The sequence below is a fragment of the Cuculus canorus genome, chromosome 1, assembly GCF_017976375.1.
Source record: "Cuculus canorus isolate bCucCan1 chromosome 1, bCucCan1.pri, whole genome shotgun sequence".
NCBI lineage: Eukaryota > Metazoa > Chordata > Aves > Cuculiformes > Cuculidae > Cuculus > Cuculus canorus.
The window spans coordinates 103,499,148-103,516,222 of NC_071401.1; the positions used below are offsets into that span (position 1 = coordinate 103,499,148).

Consider the following 17,075-nt stretch of genomic DNA (forward strand, 5'->3'; position numbering starts at 1 on the left):
GCAAGCAGCAAGGAAAGAACTACCCCTGTACATTTCTGTATCGGTCAGAATTGAAGTGCATATCCGGACAAATAATCTGTAACACAATGAGCTTTGCAAAAGGATTGCTGTAGTAAAACGGAAAGGTTTTTAGAAACAACGAAAATAGCTACATTTCAAACAACATTTCAAATCTGGACTCACCATGAAAAAGCAACAGTTGCCTGAAGTTAGTGTGTTATTTTCTGCCCTGTTCCATTGCACTTTTTGCCTAGTTGTCCAACACTTGGTAGCTCAGAGCTGCCACACAGAGGCCCTTTCCGTGATCTGGCTTATTTGCCTGTCAGTTTGAGTCTCAGCTTCTGTATGATGCAGCTGTGCACTTTGCTGAAGGTCTAATATCATTTCCATAAGCTTTCTCCCTGCCTAGAGCAAGCAGTTTGTTCTCCCTGCTCAATAAATACTCAGATCACTTTTCTGGTACTCACAGGGATAAAGCTTTAGGTTGTTAAGGAGTTCTTACTAAGTAGTGGGTGGAGAACATAAGCTCAGTAAAAGGAAACTCTGCGCATAATCAGAAACTGAGAAACTTCCTCCCTTTCCCCCACCCCTCCTCTCACCAGGCAAAGCAGCCAGTGCCTCCTTTACAGAAATTTAGGAATGTAAAGGGAGGACTCAAAGGGGCCCAGTCAGACAAGCCTTTCTCAATCAATTAGCTTGCAGCCATTACTTGTGACCCTAGGTCACACAACATAAGTGTGTGGGGTGTGCCTTTAGGGGTACACCAAAGCTACTTATTAAAACTTACATAACCAAAAGTGTGCAAAAATCAAACAAACTTTGAAAGCTGGAAAATATTTTCCACGAACCACAGTTTTGCAGGAAGGAGTTTTGAGTAAAGAAATGTTACTTTACTTTTCCAATAACAAATAATTTGACGTAGGAAACAAACTTTTTTGTACTTAAGGAAAAAAAAAAAAAGATTGAAATGTGAGCTACACAAGCAGACTTTAAAGCCATATTTGCTTCACAATTATGCAAAAACTAAATAATACCAGAATGAGTGATAATTGATGAAGCATATGGTCATGTTTCCTAAAATTAGACTATCGTCTGTAGCTGCAAAGCAATAGATGTTTATAGCATTATTTTATTAATTTATGAAGTTCAGCCCACGTATTTCAGTCATCTCCAAGAAATGAGTTCAGAGTATTTAGATTCTATTCTTCATTTTAGTGTTTCAATATAACAAGTCAAACAATTTACTTTCAAAAACAGTCTGGAACTTTTAAATGCTGCAGTAAGTTATCCTGCATTGGACACACAGGGAGAAGAGGGTGTGACTTACCACAATTCCCACATGACAAGTATACACCCCTTGGTGTGAAGGAAAACTTCAAAAAGAGCCTCAGCATATCCTGCCAACCCAATGACATGGAGATGATGCCTTCGAAAAACCCATGAGGGAGCCCTGATTTCAAAAGCAGATCTATGACAACCCCTTTCTGGGCCAGACAAGATCAATGCACTGCAGGGGCGATGCACTTTAATCTCAAGGTGCATCGCAAAGCATCTTTAAGTAGTGCCACAGATCAAGGCTTATACATAGTAGAAAAAAAACCAGTTCATCCCAAACTTCACTCTCTACTTAAGGTAACTGAGCAACAGCTACACGAAAGCTCATACAGGACTCAGGAAACAATAATAGAGGAAAGTAGCATAATGTATTGAAATTCATTGAGGATGTTGTAGACAACCCTCAATCTACATGTCTCTTCTCCAATAAAAACCCAGTCAAACACTCTGAACTGGCAGCATGGCTTGTGTTAGTTCAGACATTCATCCAGAGATCAGATTGCAGGATCAGGGCACTGAGTAAGTGCCCTGGGGAAAGGATTTTGCTTCTCTCTTGCACATAAGAGCATTTAATAAATTAGGTCACATTTAAATCCTTAGAAAGACCTGGCAGTAGAAATAATAATCATGGAAATTTTAATTTTGAGGGAAAAAAGATGGTCTTGGGATTAAGATGCTGTAGTGGGATTTAGGATATTTGGGTTCTGCTCCCATTCTTGTACCGTACTGCTTAAATGATTTGGGACAAATTGTTTCATCTTTTGCATTATGACAAATATCACTTGTGTTACAGATGTAAGGCCTTTGCCTCTCCAAAGTCTACCAATAAAAAAAGTGATAATAATGTTCAATTTATAGATCATTTCAATACAGTTCACAACACACACCCTACATAGTGGAATTAAAGGAGTATTGAATATCAAATATTTAGCGCCATAGGACTTCCGAATAACTGAAAATAAGGAATCTACCTACATCAAATCTGCCAAAATATCATCCAAAAACATTATGGGCTTCATCATACATACAATCTCCAGGAGATAAATGCAAATCCACGCACATGAATAATGATATATACTTCATTCTCTCTTCTTTAACCATCTAAAGCTTACAGAGTTGGATCCTTAAATCACAAGGGGTTGGAGTCCCTAATAGTAGAAAAAAATGAAAGATAGTCCCTGTCTGGAGGCAAGCTATCTAAAGTGTTGTTCCCAGCAAGTGTTAAGAAATGGAAAACTCACCCCATGTTCAGCCAATCTCCATGAACTTCCAAGCTAGAGTCAAAGAACTATGGTTCATTTCAGGTTTTCCTTTAACCTACAGTTTCCAAAGCAAGGTACACCCCAAGAAGTCCATTTAGATATATACTATAGATTCACACACCTTTCTTTTCAAAAGGTCAATATGGCAAATTTACAACACAACAAAGAAATTTAAAGGATGTTTTTAAGGTAACTTAAAACAATGCTTCCACACTGGAAATAGTAATAGAATAATGGCTCCTTCTGGCGCTGTGGAGTCCCCTGGCTAAGGGCTCTTCCTTTTCCTGATTGCTGGCTGTAAAATTACCCCTCCATTGGCTCCAATCCATGGCTGCCACATTTCAGCCAAGCAAAGGACATTTCAAAATAATCTCTAATGAAAAAGAAACAAAGGTAGAGGCCCTCAAACCAAAGGTGATAGCCAGAAATATATAAAACCCCTTTAGCATTCTCAGGGTGCTCTCCTATGAGCTAGACTCTTTTTCATGAATGAAAGTAAACACCACTTTATTGTTTCCATTGTTACGTTCTAATAAAGATCAGCCCAGAATGGACAGCATTTCAAGAAAGTATAATTTAAGTTTTCACATATTTTTCCAGATTATACTCTTTCTCCTCAGAAGCAATGAATTTTGGAAAGACCTACCTTAATCGCCCACCTCTTTTTTTCCCTTATATCTGTCACATGTTCTTTCATACTTGCAAGTAAATGCTCACCCAGGGTGTATACATCTTCCTCCTTGCACTGAGATATTTTCACACTTATCAACTCAGGGGCAGCAAGGAGATGAAATGTGTGAGTATTAGACAAACTTTTTCCTCTGCATATGCGGGTCTTCAGGCCTGAGTACACCCAAGTTCAGTGTGATCAATATATGATCATGCTACATTAGGGGATCCTTTGATAATAAAAGGGATTTCTTGTTATTTTGGGGGGGTGGGGTGTTTTTCTGCATATCACTGCTCAATATAAAAAGCAATACCTGTAACATTAATTCACAGAACTAGCTCTCCTCCTCTGTTATGCTCTTAAATGAAATTAGATAGATGGTTAGATAAAAAAGCTATGTGCAAAACACTTGTGGTAGAATATGTAAAGTTTATAGAGTTGATAGTGGTACTTTAAGACATTAATACCTGAAGTCATGCTCTAAACACTCAACATTAAAAGCCACTGCTTCTTTAGTATATCTAAACAGAACTAATTCCAGGGGAAAAAAAAAAAAGGAAAAGCTTGCAAATACACTACAGTACTTTGAAACAGACCTTCCACTCTTTAAGCTTTCTTCCTCTGCCTTCCCCCACCCCCTTTTCCTTTCAGGAAACAAAACTCAAGAAAAGAAAGAGAGAGAGTCAAAAGGTTACAGCCGGCTTGTAAGTGCAAAGAACGCGAGAGGCCCATTCTTCCCCTTAACACCTGACATCCCAGGGTACATTTTCTTCAGAACCGAGTCTGGTGGATTAGACATGCAGCTCCTGTTGATAATGGAAGCTGTGCACCTCATTCACCATGCACTGCTACTTAAAGTTTTCCTCCTGCTCCTGCCTCTGTAAATTGTTCTCCCTTCTGCTCCACAATTACAAACTTAATTAATATAAGTTTGCATACTGTCATTATTAGACTGAGTTAAATATCTTATCTGAGTCCCAGAAAATATATAACAATTCACTCCTGGGTCTCTATAGTTTCAAAGAATTGTAATAAAATCAGTAAAATTATGCATTTATTCTTAATTACAAATAAAAAAAATAAGAGAGAACCCAATACAATATTAATAAATGTTAAAGCTTTGTTGAAAAAAAAATAATCCTGATTGACAAGCTTTATGACAACGTTATAACATCATACCTGCATTCCTTGACCACTCACAATATACAGATTTCCATGATTTCCACATCTTAGTGAAGTAGGTGAGACACATCTAAGGCACATTCGTTACAGATACAGAACAATGAAAGAGCTAGAGAGAAATACTAAATTACCAAAGTCCTCCTTACTTTTTTCCTAGGATCGACCTCCTCCCCCCCACATATAGGCAGATGCAGCTGAAATCTGCTTGCATGGCTGATGCTGTAAGAACAAGGAAACAATTAGCTCTAATTAGGTGCATAATCATGCACAAAATGGAAAATCACTGAGAACAAAGTTTATTCTAAATACCAGAAGTCTTCAGGCAAAAGGATGAAACAGAAACAAGCTTCATTAAAGTAGAAAAGGTACAGTTCACAAGAATTGACATCTAACTGGCCTAGCAGCATCAAAAAGTAGGAGGATAAAGCGAGACAATATGATACCTGGACTTTCATACTATTAATAAATGCTATGATCTCATTTAAAGATAACTTCCTTTCAATAAAAGATCCAAGTTTAGGGTGAAGTTGACTAAAAATCTTAACAATTAACAACACTGTTGGAATTAAGAGCATGGTAGATAATTTGGGTTCTTTGCTGTTTGGATTACCCCCAGTACCTGTTAGTGTAATAGGTCTGCAATGTTGCTCATCAGCTGCAACCAAACAGTATCAGTCCATGCTACCTCTCACCCATCATCTACACCATTCTAAACACCAGCCAAGTGTTTTCTTTTGGGTATACATGACATTTGAAATTTGAGAATGCTTTTTTTTCTTTTTTGAGTGTGATGAATATTTTAAGTTTCGTTTCTTGGAGAGTGCAAATGTCTTAGTCCAGTAGCTACTAAGAGATAAGTGTCACAGGTGTTACGGGAAGAGTCTGAGAAGGGAAAACAAAGACCAAAGAAGCAAACGAAAATTCTAGCAAATGATAGACAGATCTCCAGCAACACACTGAGACAAGTCAAATTTTTAGGACTCAAATGTGTGAAAAATTGAATGAGAAGATCCCAAAGAAGGTTTAAGGGAAGACTGCAGAGACCTGCACCTTCTCTGAAGAAGATTTTATAACCAGCAAGATAAGACTTCCCTCAAAAAAATAGTTCTTATAACTTGTTTAGGTTTAAAACTCAGTTCATCTGGTATGATTAGGTTGGAACTACATGAACTTTAAGGTCCCTTCCAACCCATACTATTATGATACTATGATTTCCAGGAAATGAAAATAAGTAGGTTCAAGTTTGTCATCTGGTACCTTATTGAAAGACTAAGCTTATTTACTTCCTTTTTTTAAGTCACTTTGGTCTTAAATGTATGAGTAAGTACAGAAATGGAGATTGAAGAGATTGCAGTCATTCAGTGAAGAGCATGAAATGAGAGTTTAATGCTGTCTATCCATCACCTCACTAGCAAAATACCAGGTACCACCACAAAAAACCACTAGACTTGCTCATTGCTCGGGATGGTTGGATTCATCTTTGTTATTCAGGTGTGAGGTAGCATTCATTTTGGCTACATTAAATAGACCAGATGCATACATAGACACTATTTTATGTTATAGTTATTCATATTTGTAAAAAATATTGCTATTAAACATATCTAGTGCCAAAAAGACTTTGAAAGGAGATATACACAACTGAATTCTAGCGCTCCCATTAATATAGTGACAATATTTCACCTTCTCCTCCTACTTTTTGTTGCAGCCAGGTCAGTCGGGTGTTGATTTTGCAAACTGTACCTTTTCTACCTTAACGTATCTAAAAACTATGCCAGGCTGACTTCAGGGAAGGGAGTGAGGGGCTGGTGAACGTAACTTGGAGAAAGTTTAGAAGGTAACTCTAGCCCTGCATGTCCAGCCACAGAGCCTACTATAAAAAAAAAAAGAGTTTCTAGCTCTATTTGATGTGAATGAAGACTTCCTAAAGCACCTGTTTGGAGGAGATTCTACATCTTCACAGACAGCTCTGTTACATTAATCCATAGATGTCTGCAAACCCTGCCCCACATTGTCAATGTGGACAAGCAGTGAATTTGTTCCTAAAAGAATCTGAATGTCCTAAAAAATGTTACAGAAGTGTTAAAATTTAAACTCATAACATTCAGGAAAAAAACCACGGATGGGTTAAACATTTTTCTGCCACTGCCCACAGCAGCATTTAACGTGCTTTCAGAATAAAAGTCTGGAAAATTGTTACCTACTGCATATCTAGGCATTCTTCCCTGACAGAGAACTATGCAGGGGAAAAGCTTAGTAATATTTGCTCCCATTTATTTTCTCTAAAGTTAATGCTACTTCTTTGTCTGTGAACTGGTTTTTTGGTGTCATGAAAAACATGACCTTGCTGAAGCTTCTCAGTTTAAAATGAATTCTTAGTAGAAACATATCCCTAAAGTAAATTCTCTCTCTTATCAAGGAATGCTCCAGCAGTCAGCTTCAATTTGCCTTAAAGACAAAATGGCATCTCTCTAGGGATAAAAATCAATCCCCAAACTGTCAGCAGCAGCATACAAAGTTTAGAAATGTGCTTAATTCAGCACAAACAAATGCTTGTAAATTGTCAAGCCAATATGTGAGAAGTGACTCTTCCATTAAATAAAATCATGAGCTAAACGAAAAAACCAGAAAGGTGACAAAGACACCACAAGCACATATATTTTATCCACCTGATATCTATCAAGCACACTGACACAGAAGAAATAAAAGCCCATTCTTTACTAATAGATTACTGATTACGCTTCTTATTATTTTAATTACTATAATTTTTTTCAAAATATTTTCATTACTGTTGTGTTCAAGTGGATGCAGAAGCATGTGGATGAAAAAGCATTCCTTCTCCATAAAGCTCTGCAACCAGCAGCAATCTGGGATTTGCAGTCTGAAGGTGATCCAAACTCAGCGACAAGGAAATTGGTTTTCCAGCTTGGAGACATCATCTCAAACTGCAACAACTGCAAAAAAACTCAAGCCATTGCTGGCTACAGATATGCAGCAGGCATGCCCTCTTCTCCTTCTCCTCTCGAGGCCTGGGCAAGGTTGGAAAACACAGCTGGACTTTCTTGCCTTCTCTTCTTCTGCACCTTGTGGTACCCATGGAATCCACTGACACCCTTCCGCCTTCCTAAGTTGTCTCTGCCTCCACATGGCAGCAGCCTGAAATACTGGGAACTGCCTCTGCACCCACAACAGTGCAAAGATACAGGAACAGGTCTGTCTGAACAGCATGTGGGCAGGCAAGATGACCTTCCCCGTCAGGCCATTCTGTCTACAGTCACTCCTCCATCACTGGAGAAAGGGATGGGACTGTTTGGTGGGTTTAGTGCAGGCCTACACCACATTCCTGGATATCATTGATCAAAACAGGACAGAGACAGAACATACCAATAAAAGGAACAATACAGCAGTGGCAACTAGTATAATGAATTCTTGCCATCTCTTCAAGATAATGAGAGCTTGACTCCTCCTTCTATAAATCACAGAATAGCTTGGGTTGGAAAGGACCTTAAGGCTCATCCAGTTCCAACCCCCCTGACGTGGGCAGGGACACCTCCCACTAGATCACGCTGCCCCATCCAACCTGGGCTTGAACACCTCCACGGAGGGGGCAGCCACAGCTTCCCTGGGCAACCTGTGCCAGTGCCTCACCATCATCATGAAGAATTTCTTCCTAATGTCTCGTCTCGTATAAATCTTGCCCTCTCCAATTTAAAGCTATTCCCCCTCATCTGATCACTACATGCCTTTATAAAAAGTTCCTCCCCAACTTTCTTGCCTGTGCCCTTAAGTACTAGAAGGCTGCTATAAGTCCTCCTCGAAGCCTTCTCTTCTCCAGGCTGGACAACCCCATCTCTCTCAGTCTGTCCTCATAGCAGAAGTGCTCCAGCCTTCTGACCATCTCCATAGCCCTCCTCTGGACCAGTTCCAAAAGTTCCATATCCTTCTTATGCTGCAGATTCCAGAACTGGACACAATACTGTGTTTCCTCTGCTAGTAGATGAGGTCAAAATGATTTCAATTGTAAGCAAGAAGAAAAGCCTTGAAACATGTTCAAAATTTGAGCAGAGCTCCACCACAGATCTCCCTTATCTTCAATGAAACAACTTAATTTCTCTGCATCCCACTTTCTGATCTGTAAAATTTCCATCTAGAATATAAGCTGTTTCAAACACAAACTTTTTTATCTTACAGGTTTTCCTCAGTAACAGGTAAAAGCCTTAGAATTTACTCAAATGTGGCTGTAAGCATCAGAGAGTCCTGAAACAAAGTAAGTGCTATTTGGTGTAAAGAAATAGGTGTTTTGCAAAAAGTAGGCTATGTTTTACCTAAAAAGAAAAATGCCCCTGCAACAACTAAAAAAAATAATTAAAAAAACCCACTCCTCAGAAAGGATCTAACACAGACTCAAAGATTAACTTTCATCACTTTCTGCAGTTTCTCCAAAACTTGCATATGTGTTAAAAATGGAAGGGCATGGCCTACAGTACTGAAAAATCCATGAGAAATCAGTTGAAATAAGAAAACACAAAAACATTTGAAAATACAAAGTGAATGGACAATGCAAGAAAAGGAATGGCCCAGACAACAAAAAGGCAGGTGGGGGAAGCATCAAAGCAAAATAAGTAATAACCAGAGCCCAAACTGGTGCTGTATTTCTTCGTTTGTGTAGAATATAGAAAAAAAAAAAAAAAGATGAAGTTGCATGCTGGAGATCTACTGCAAGAAAGACATGACCATGTGTCATTACTATGCTTGTATAATATTTTCTGCGAGCACAGGAACACCACTAATTGTGAGCTTTAATGTATATCAAGGAAAAAAGGAAAAAACATAGTCAACAAGGAAAAACAGTAAGACAAAAGGTGTAATCTCTTTCTGCCATTACTTTCAGAAGTAACAACACAGTCAGATTTCCACACACACACTTTAACGAACAAGATCGTAAGTTCCAGAAAAAAAAATGGCTATTGCTACTCTATGAATTGCTTTATTATAAAGCTCTCTGCGGTGATTACCAAGGACTGGAAAGGGAGGGGAATTAAAAAAAATCCAAACCTCTCCCAATTTATCTTGAAAATCAAAAAGTTTAGGCTATTTGCAGCTGATAATTCAGAATGATCAGAATTTTTTTCATCACTACTTTAACAAATAAATTTTCTGATACACAAGATAAGAGGCAAAGATTAGCTCTGGAGTCCAGCCATCATTTATTATGGCAATGTGCAAGTGTTTGTAGATTATTTTGGTCCTCCCTAGGATTAACATGAATTACCAGAGATGGTATAGGGTTTATAGAAAAATCTGGAAGTCATATCTTTTAGTTTTGTCATTCAAGAAAGTGAACTAGAATACTTGAACTATCTTGCATTCAAAAACAAGACTGTAAACTATTACAGAAGACAGTAACAATTCATAATCACAGATGTTAGAGATTTCTCTTATTAGCTGGTTCCCTGTTCCAGACAGTGCACCATCACTAGAGTTCTGACTGTAACAGTTCTTACTATCAAAAAATCTTTCTCCAAAATGAACATACAGTTTCTTTTCATAACTTAATCCAATTAATAGTTACTTCTACAACTATTTTTCATTGAATGTAAAACCATTATTGTTCAACAGTTTTCATAACACTGAACCATTTATTTATTTTACAAAGGTTAGTTACTTCTCTGCCCCTTTCACAGAGACACTGGTTGTTGCCAGGTCCACAATGTATGTCATGCTGTTTCCATTGGGTCCAAAGATGACAACAGTGGAAGTTCAAGCTAAAAGGCCAAATAAATAGGTTAAAGTTGGGATCAAATAAATTGGGGTCTCAGGCATAAACCCATACAACATCCTGCAGTTGCAGGAAGGCAGTCATACATTTTGGCTAAGTCAAGCAAGGCCGTCCTTACTTCCCAAAGTGTTTGTTGCTGTCTGCATATACCTTCAAACACTATCTTATTTTCAGTCCTTTCTTCACATTTGAGCTAGAACCTCTCTGATTTTACAACCACGAAGGCTGCCACTTGCAGTATCAGGAGCTGCAGTCCTAAGCACAGGGTTACTGGGGTTAAGCCCAGTTCAGAAGGAATTATCAGTGTTCAACAGTTTTGTTTTAATACCTTTGGAGGACAATTCCTGATTGTGCAAGCTAGGCTGAGTCCATGCCCCACACCTTGAGGAACTGTTGGGACGGGGAACTCTGGGCACAGCTTGTGACTAGAGTATGATCACAACTTGCAGGAATGCTGCTGTAGAGACAGCCAAAGGGATTGTACAGCTGGGACCTGCAGCCGTTCAGATGGCAGCCTCAGAGGAACCTGCTGGTTTTTTGTTTCAGCAGCCAGGGAGTTACCCTGCAATAACTGACTCCTGCCAGTGGTCTTAAAAGCTGGATTGGCAACCACATCTGAGCCGCTGACAAACCATTTACAGCTCCAGAGTTGTGGTCTGGCCACTCCTAGGTTAAGTTATATTAGGAAGATACAAGCAAAAGGAAAAATGAAAGGTTATGCTTGTCCGCTTCACATTACCACTCTTACATCACACACTTTTGCAGTGTGCAGTCTGCTCATTAAACGTGCTAGTCCCTACTGCAAACAGGGGCATGGAAGTAATGGGGACTGCAACCCCAAAACCTTACCCTAAAGATCTGTGTGGAAAACAGGCTGAAGATTTCCTGAAGGAAATCCCTGCCTAGGCTCACTAAGAGGTAACTAGAAGGCTGTTGTGCTTTCCACTGCATGAGAGCCAGACAGTGTCTGAACAATTACTGTTTGATTTGGGTTAAGAGTCAGACACCACCTGGGGCAATGTCCAGACTGCAGAGGGATACTGTTTCCGGAAACACAAATGACAGGTGGGAATTTGCAAATGGTAACACTTAGGGCACCACTGTGTTTCAGTGCAGACTATTAAACACAAGCATAGAGCATTAGAGTGATTTTTCACATTGAGCCATAGCAATGTTGAGAGCAGAGTCTACCTTCAAACTCCCCAATTTTTTCACAGCAGCTGATGATCCCAGACTTAGGGATGTAAATACTATCTTACTTTCTGTGCCGTTCCAATTTTAGTGTGTCAGATAAATGTGCTCCACGCCAAGTGAGAGAGAACAGAAGCAGTGAAAGGAGTCTGTTGTATGACTGGAAAAGTGTGTTATTTTCAGAACTCCATCATTTGGGGAGTGGGGGGAGGGAGAGGGAGGAATTGCAGCAGGTCTTTGGTAACTCCAGTAATGCAAAGCTATAAAGAAAAAAATAAAGTATGATCTGATTTCTGGAAGTGTGCATGCTCTATGCAGGACCTTCATTTCATCTTTATCAGTAAGGACAATACCTACATGGACAAAACCTGCTCTCTGAAGACACCAAATATTTTGTGAAACAGACTAGCCTCCATCAAATGAACCTATTTTTTCTGCTTAGCAGAAAACCACAGACAACCAAACATTTGTCATTGCTGCTCATTATTCCTTCATACGTTCAAGGGTAAATGGAGGTAAAGAAAATTTGCTCAACTTCTAATTCGGACAATATATTTTATCACTTTTGACTACCTGGCTTGAAATACTAGGTAGGTACTTTACTCATTTCTTAATTTAGAGCTACTTCTCTAGGCCTATTCCTGCTGAATGGTCTGACAGCTTCAAGTTCATGACACTATTTCCAATCTGCCCAAATGACTGAAACTTTGCAAACAGAACAACAAAACAAGTAATAAACTTCTTAAATGCAAGGTTTTGGGGAAGATAATAACCCATAATAAGCTTTCTGAAATTGTTATGATCTGGGAAAAATTCCAAGTGTAGGAAGACCATGTGTTACTATGTTTTTATAATGAGCAGAATTTCACAAACCTATTCACAAAATAGTATATTATCAATATTTAAGCAGCATTAATTTATACCCTTTCTGAGCCCAGCAAGTGGAAAAACTGGCAAAGCAAAGTTACTTACGCACACTTGTCATGGACCTGAGAGAGTTTCGTCTTCAAGGAATACTCAGTGCCTCTCTTTCCCTTTCCCAGTGCAGTCCCACAACTGGAGTGGTTATTTGTCATCTGACATCTCAGAATTTCAGATTATTGCTTAGTGAACGTTCTCTTCATGTTTATGTCTGAAGGAAAGCTGAAGTGATTTTGGGTTTAATGTACTTGGTGGCATTCAAGATGCCCTATGAAAGCCCCAAGGAGTGCAGTGCCTTAGCCACAGTTCCAGTTTAGCATTGCAAGATGCACAGCAAAATTCCACATGACATTACGAACGTGCCCTAAACTCCGACCCAGAGGGACCATCTTTAAGTTTGAGAGAGAACTTCAGTCTCCGTTCCTCTACAGACCTTCGGCTCTGTGCCGAGGCTGCTAGCCAGGGTGCCAATTAGTGCCAGTCGATTGCTCTTCTGATGTGCACACCTCTCTAGGAACCAGACTGAAGCTACCAACTCATTTCACATAGGTCATTGGATGTTGACAACTTTGTAAAAGATTGACTAAGGCCCAATTTGGATTAGTAATTTAGCAGGAAGGTCCTATATCCCACTGCCCTCGAACCTCTCTCATGTATATAATTTTCATACAGCAGCTTTTAGGCTGCAAATTGACTACAGCTTCAGACACAGAGGTGTTAGAAAACTCCAGAAGCAAGTACATTTACAAAGGTTCCTGTAAAGTGTTATTGGGAAATTAAACTGTGCCTTTCCTCCTTAACCTTTTGCTACATAGACTGCATTTAAAGGATTTCATTAGGGCCAGAGGCCACACTTTACATTTGTGTTGGTAAGTGAAATAAATCATGGAAGAAATTGGCTTAATTGAGGATTCCAATAAAATAATGGGTTTAGAATCAGGGAGTCAACAAAGATTTAGCCACTTCAAAATTTTTAAGATGCGAATGGGAAACTTGTGGGGTTTTTTAGAATAAGAAAAAATACATAATTACACTGCTATCTACACTGTATTGTAACAAACCGACTTCCACAAAACTGTAAGAAAAAGGAGTGGGAGAGTCTTATTTGAAAACTACACATTAATTTAGGCCATAGGATACGTGCATTAGTTAAACATTCACAGCTATTAGTATATATACTATATATATATATACTATAAAAAGTAATCTGAGGTATGCATGATGCATACGTAGCTGCAATCATCAATTTTACTGGTTAAACTTATGCCAAATACATATAATAAATTCTACATAGTTGATTCCACTGCCAGTCACTGGGACAACCACCTTGTGATGCTTTCTTTTCCCTACATTCTAATTCCTAACTCTGCTGTGGAATGGAAATGGGATGCAGACAGTCTGGAGACTTTAGGATGGAGAAGAAAACTACATCACAAACAAAGCTCTTCATCTTAGACTGTTTTCTTTCAAGAACTTCACTCCCTTAGCCAATTTGCAAGAGGTGCTATAGTTTGTTTTTTTTTTTAACCACAACATGAAATGCTTACATTCAATGCTAACTTCAGTGTACATTCAGTTATGCCTGGCATAAGGCAACATCATGATTGCATCCATGGTTCACGTAGTTCCTACTACAGTAATTCCTAAAATAGTGAAAACATCTCTGTATTATCAACACTATTTCCAGCACAAATCCAAAACATATTAGCTACTATGAGGAAAATTAACTCTATTCCAGTCAAAAGCTGAAACACAAAGGAACTGTGTTTTACACAAAGGAACTGTGTTTTAGCAACTGCCATAATTTTTATATGCTGCCATTATAGGATGAAGGTGTTACAAACTTTATGTGTATCTAATCTTGCTCAGACATATCAGTACTCTTGAGGTATGTAAACATTCAGCAAAAATAGAAGGATATCTGCTAAGCAGTGCCAGCCACTTAAGGTGCTCCATTTCCTTGACTCCTGCTCATCTTTGACAAATGATTGTAATGCAATAGCTCAAAGGAGATAGGAAACTGGAGACTGAGACACCCCTGCAGGGCTCCACTGAGTTTCAAAGGTGCTAGCAGGGAGAAACACAGTAAATTAAAACACTAGCATGACAAGAAGTGCAGTTTCAGGGCTAAATATATACGGTATATTGTATGAAGAGTCACAATATAGTGGATCTCCTACTGGAGAACTGCTGTTCAGTAAAGCTTTATATCAAAGACTTAAGTTGACTAAGCTAGTAAAAAAACCCCCGTTTTCTATAGAGTGTGCCAAATGCAGAAAGGCAAGAGAAAGCAGTTAGTGGCTTTCATATTCCCTTTGCTCCTGGCAGTCAGAGCACCCCACAGCTAAGTGAAAATGGAAGCTGCTCCCTGCTTGTATTTGGGCCAGGTTACAGACAACTCAAAGGGACACGTGGAAATTGCAACATTACCTTTGCTGTAATCCTGTCTATTTCAGCATGACATGATTGCTGGAATTCCAGGACATGGCAAGTGAAGCCAAGTTTACTCTTTGTGCCACCTAACATAACCACTTTGCTGATGACTCATGCTGTTATCCCAGCATTTTATATCTACTTTACTCAGGTCCAAATGCCTACAGTAAGGCATCAGACAACAAAGAACAAAAATCAAAAGGATATTCTCTATTATTCATGTTTCTGTTTCAGACTGAGCTGAGGAGATCTGTCCTAATGCCTTTTAAACAAAAGGAAGACAAAGCAATTGTCTTGCTGAATTGCAGACTTCAAGACTGGTGTTTACTTGCATGGATGGGAGATCACCCACCCATGTTCTTGGATATTTGTACTTTACAAGGAGGACTACACAATATCATAAAAGAGGGGCTTCTTGCTACCAGATCACATTCTATGTATAATCTGGAGCTGCATCTATTAAAAAAAAATTAAATCAAGTCAACGAGTACCTTCCGGTATGTAGGTGGCAAGAGACTACTTATAGAAAATAATTTGTTGTAAGAGGAAGCTGGACAAATTCCTATTAAAGGAATGACATTTTTAACACAAAGAATAAATGTTAATTAAAATTGTCTGTTTATGGACATGGCAGACAAATCCTGAACGTCCTTAAATCAAGCCTGATCATCTTTTTAAAATCTGTGTTAAAGCCCAAAAGAAGTGATGAGCTTGAGACAGCTTTATTTAGTGTGGCACTATGGCCTTTGGTAGGTCACGGGGTCAGAGAATATCAGTCACCAGTGCTGCCTTTTCTGATGGCTTTAATCTTTGAAACCTTCCAGTGAAACTGTGTGACCCGTCATTAGCAAGACGCATGAAAAATGGTCGAAGTTCATATCTGGTTGAAAGTCACATCATAAATTACCAACAGGACTACTCTTGACCAAGAAATTTTCACTGAAACTAACCAAGAAAAAAACCCAGGGAAACAGTGTTCCCACTGTAATCACTGCCTATCAGTAGACATCGCCACAATGAGCTCATGCTCCCTCGCCCCCAGCCAGGGTTCTGTCCCCAGGAGCAGTTGTTCTCTTCTGCCAGACCAGCCACTGCTGCACAGACAAGCAGCTTGTCAGTCCATCATATTTCAGTCTGCTGGCCAGTGCTGCAGGCTGCCCGTCCACACTGCCCATCCATCAATGAGATGGAACTATCTTCCCGTGTTTTTGAAATCACCTTGACCGAGCTCTGCAAACAACTCGTTTGTAAAGCACCAGCACTAATACCTGATTGCCTTACAGACTGAGACGCATAAGAAGATGGTGGCTATGTTTGATCCCATAAGAAAACAAGGGATTTCAGGAACAAAAGACCAAGGACATTTTGGATCAGGGACACTGTGTCAGGACACAGCATGCAGGGCCTGATATGGCTACAGAAATTTGGTGCCCACAGCAACATGGGTTTCCCTGCAAGCAGCACCAGTAGAGGGTACATCCTGGAAATGTGCCTTCATTCCCCCAGGGTGCAAAGCAGGGCTCCATGATCCTCTCCTGCCTCACTATCTCCCACAGCACAACGTCCTAGACCACATAACAGGACCAAATGCCAGTTTTAGATATTCTCTCACAAGAAGTTTCACTAGATTAGAGTTAACATTGTTCAAATACCTTTACTCACAAACCCAGACATAATAAAAAATATATTATTAAATAGATTTTCATCTTTACGCCAAGGCACTGAAATCAAACCAAACATTAAAGACCAGGAAAATATCCTCTAACTCACTCAGTAGTGTAACAAAGTGCTATTGCTGCAGAAAAACACAGAAGTAATAAAAATAACTTCTACTTTAGTAGCTTTCAAAGTGTTAGGTACTGATGGAAGTTTTCTAACCTGTTTTAAGAGCTCTGTTCTGCCTTGTAACTTCGTTTTTTTTCTCCATGACATGAAATTTCAAAAGCCTCCGGTATTTTTTCTAATTCCAAGATGTAGTTCAAGAAACTAATCTATCATTTGTTGAAAAATTACCTTAAATAACGACAATACCTTAATAACCTCCACAGCCACAACCGTTCTTTTACCCCTCTTGGGAAGGTTTCCTGACATGTGGGAGTGCATTAGGGGCTAAGACCCCTGTAAACATAACTTGAGCAGTGAATTAGGGTATGGTCCCTAAATCACTTAGGAATACAAATTAAGCTTCTTGGCCATTTGTTCTCTTAACAATTTTATTTATCTCCCTACCTCTGTTTAGATTGAAGGTATAGGTCAGTTCATTTTCATAGCAAAAGGCTGTAATGCAGACTCCAGAACATACTTA

At 39.1% G+C, this 17,075-nt stretch overlaps 1 protein-coding gene across 4 annotated transcripts in view; it reads right to left on the reverse strand.

The window, feature by feature from the left end:
• LOC128852302 (uncharacterized) overlaps nucleotides 1–17,075 on the reverse strand; it is a 341,810-nt gene that overhangs the window by 236,141 nt on the left and 88,594 nt on the right. For 3 of the 4 annotated variants that reach the window (XR_008450050.1, XR_008450049.1, XM_054068136.1), the window contains exon 1: nucleotides 184–489. The exons of the other annotated variant lie outside the window; for it this stretch is intronic. Coding sequence is in view for 1 of the 3 variants with exons in the window: in XM_054068136.1 (XP_053924111.1) it covers nucleotides 184–186 (3 nt within the window). In the remaining 2 variants the exon portion in view is untranslated. Of the gene's footprint in view, nucleotides 1–183; nucleotides 490–17,075 lie in introns of those variants that run through there. 4 annotated transcript variants of the gene reach the window in all.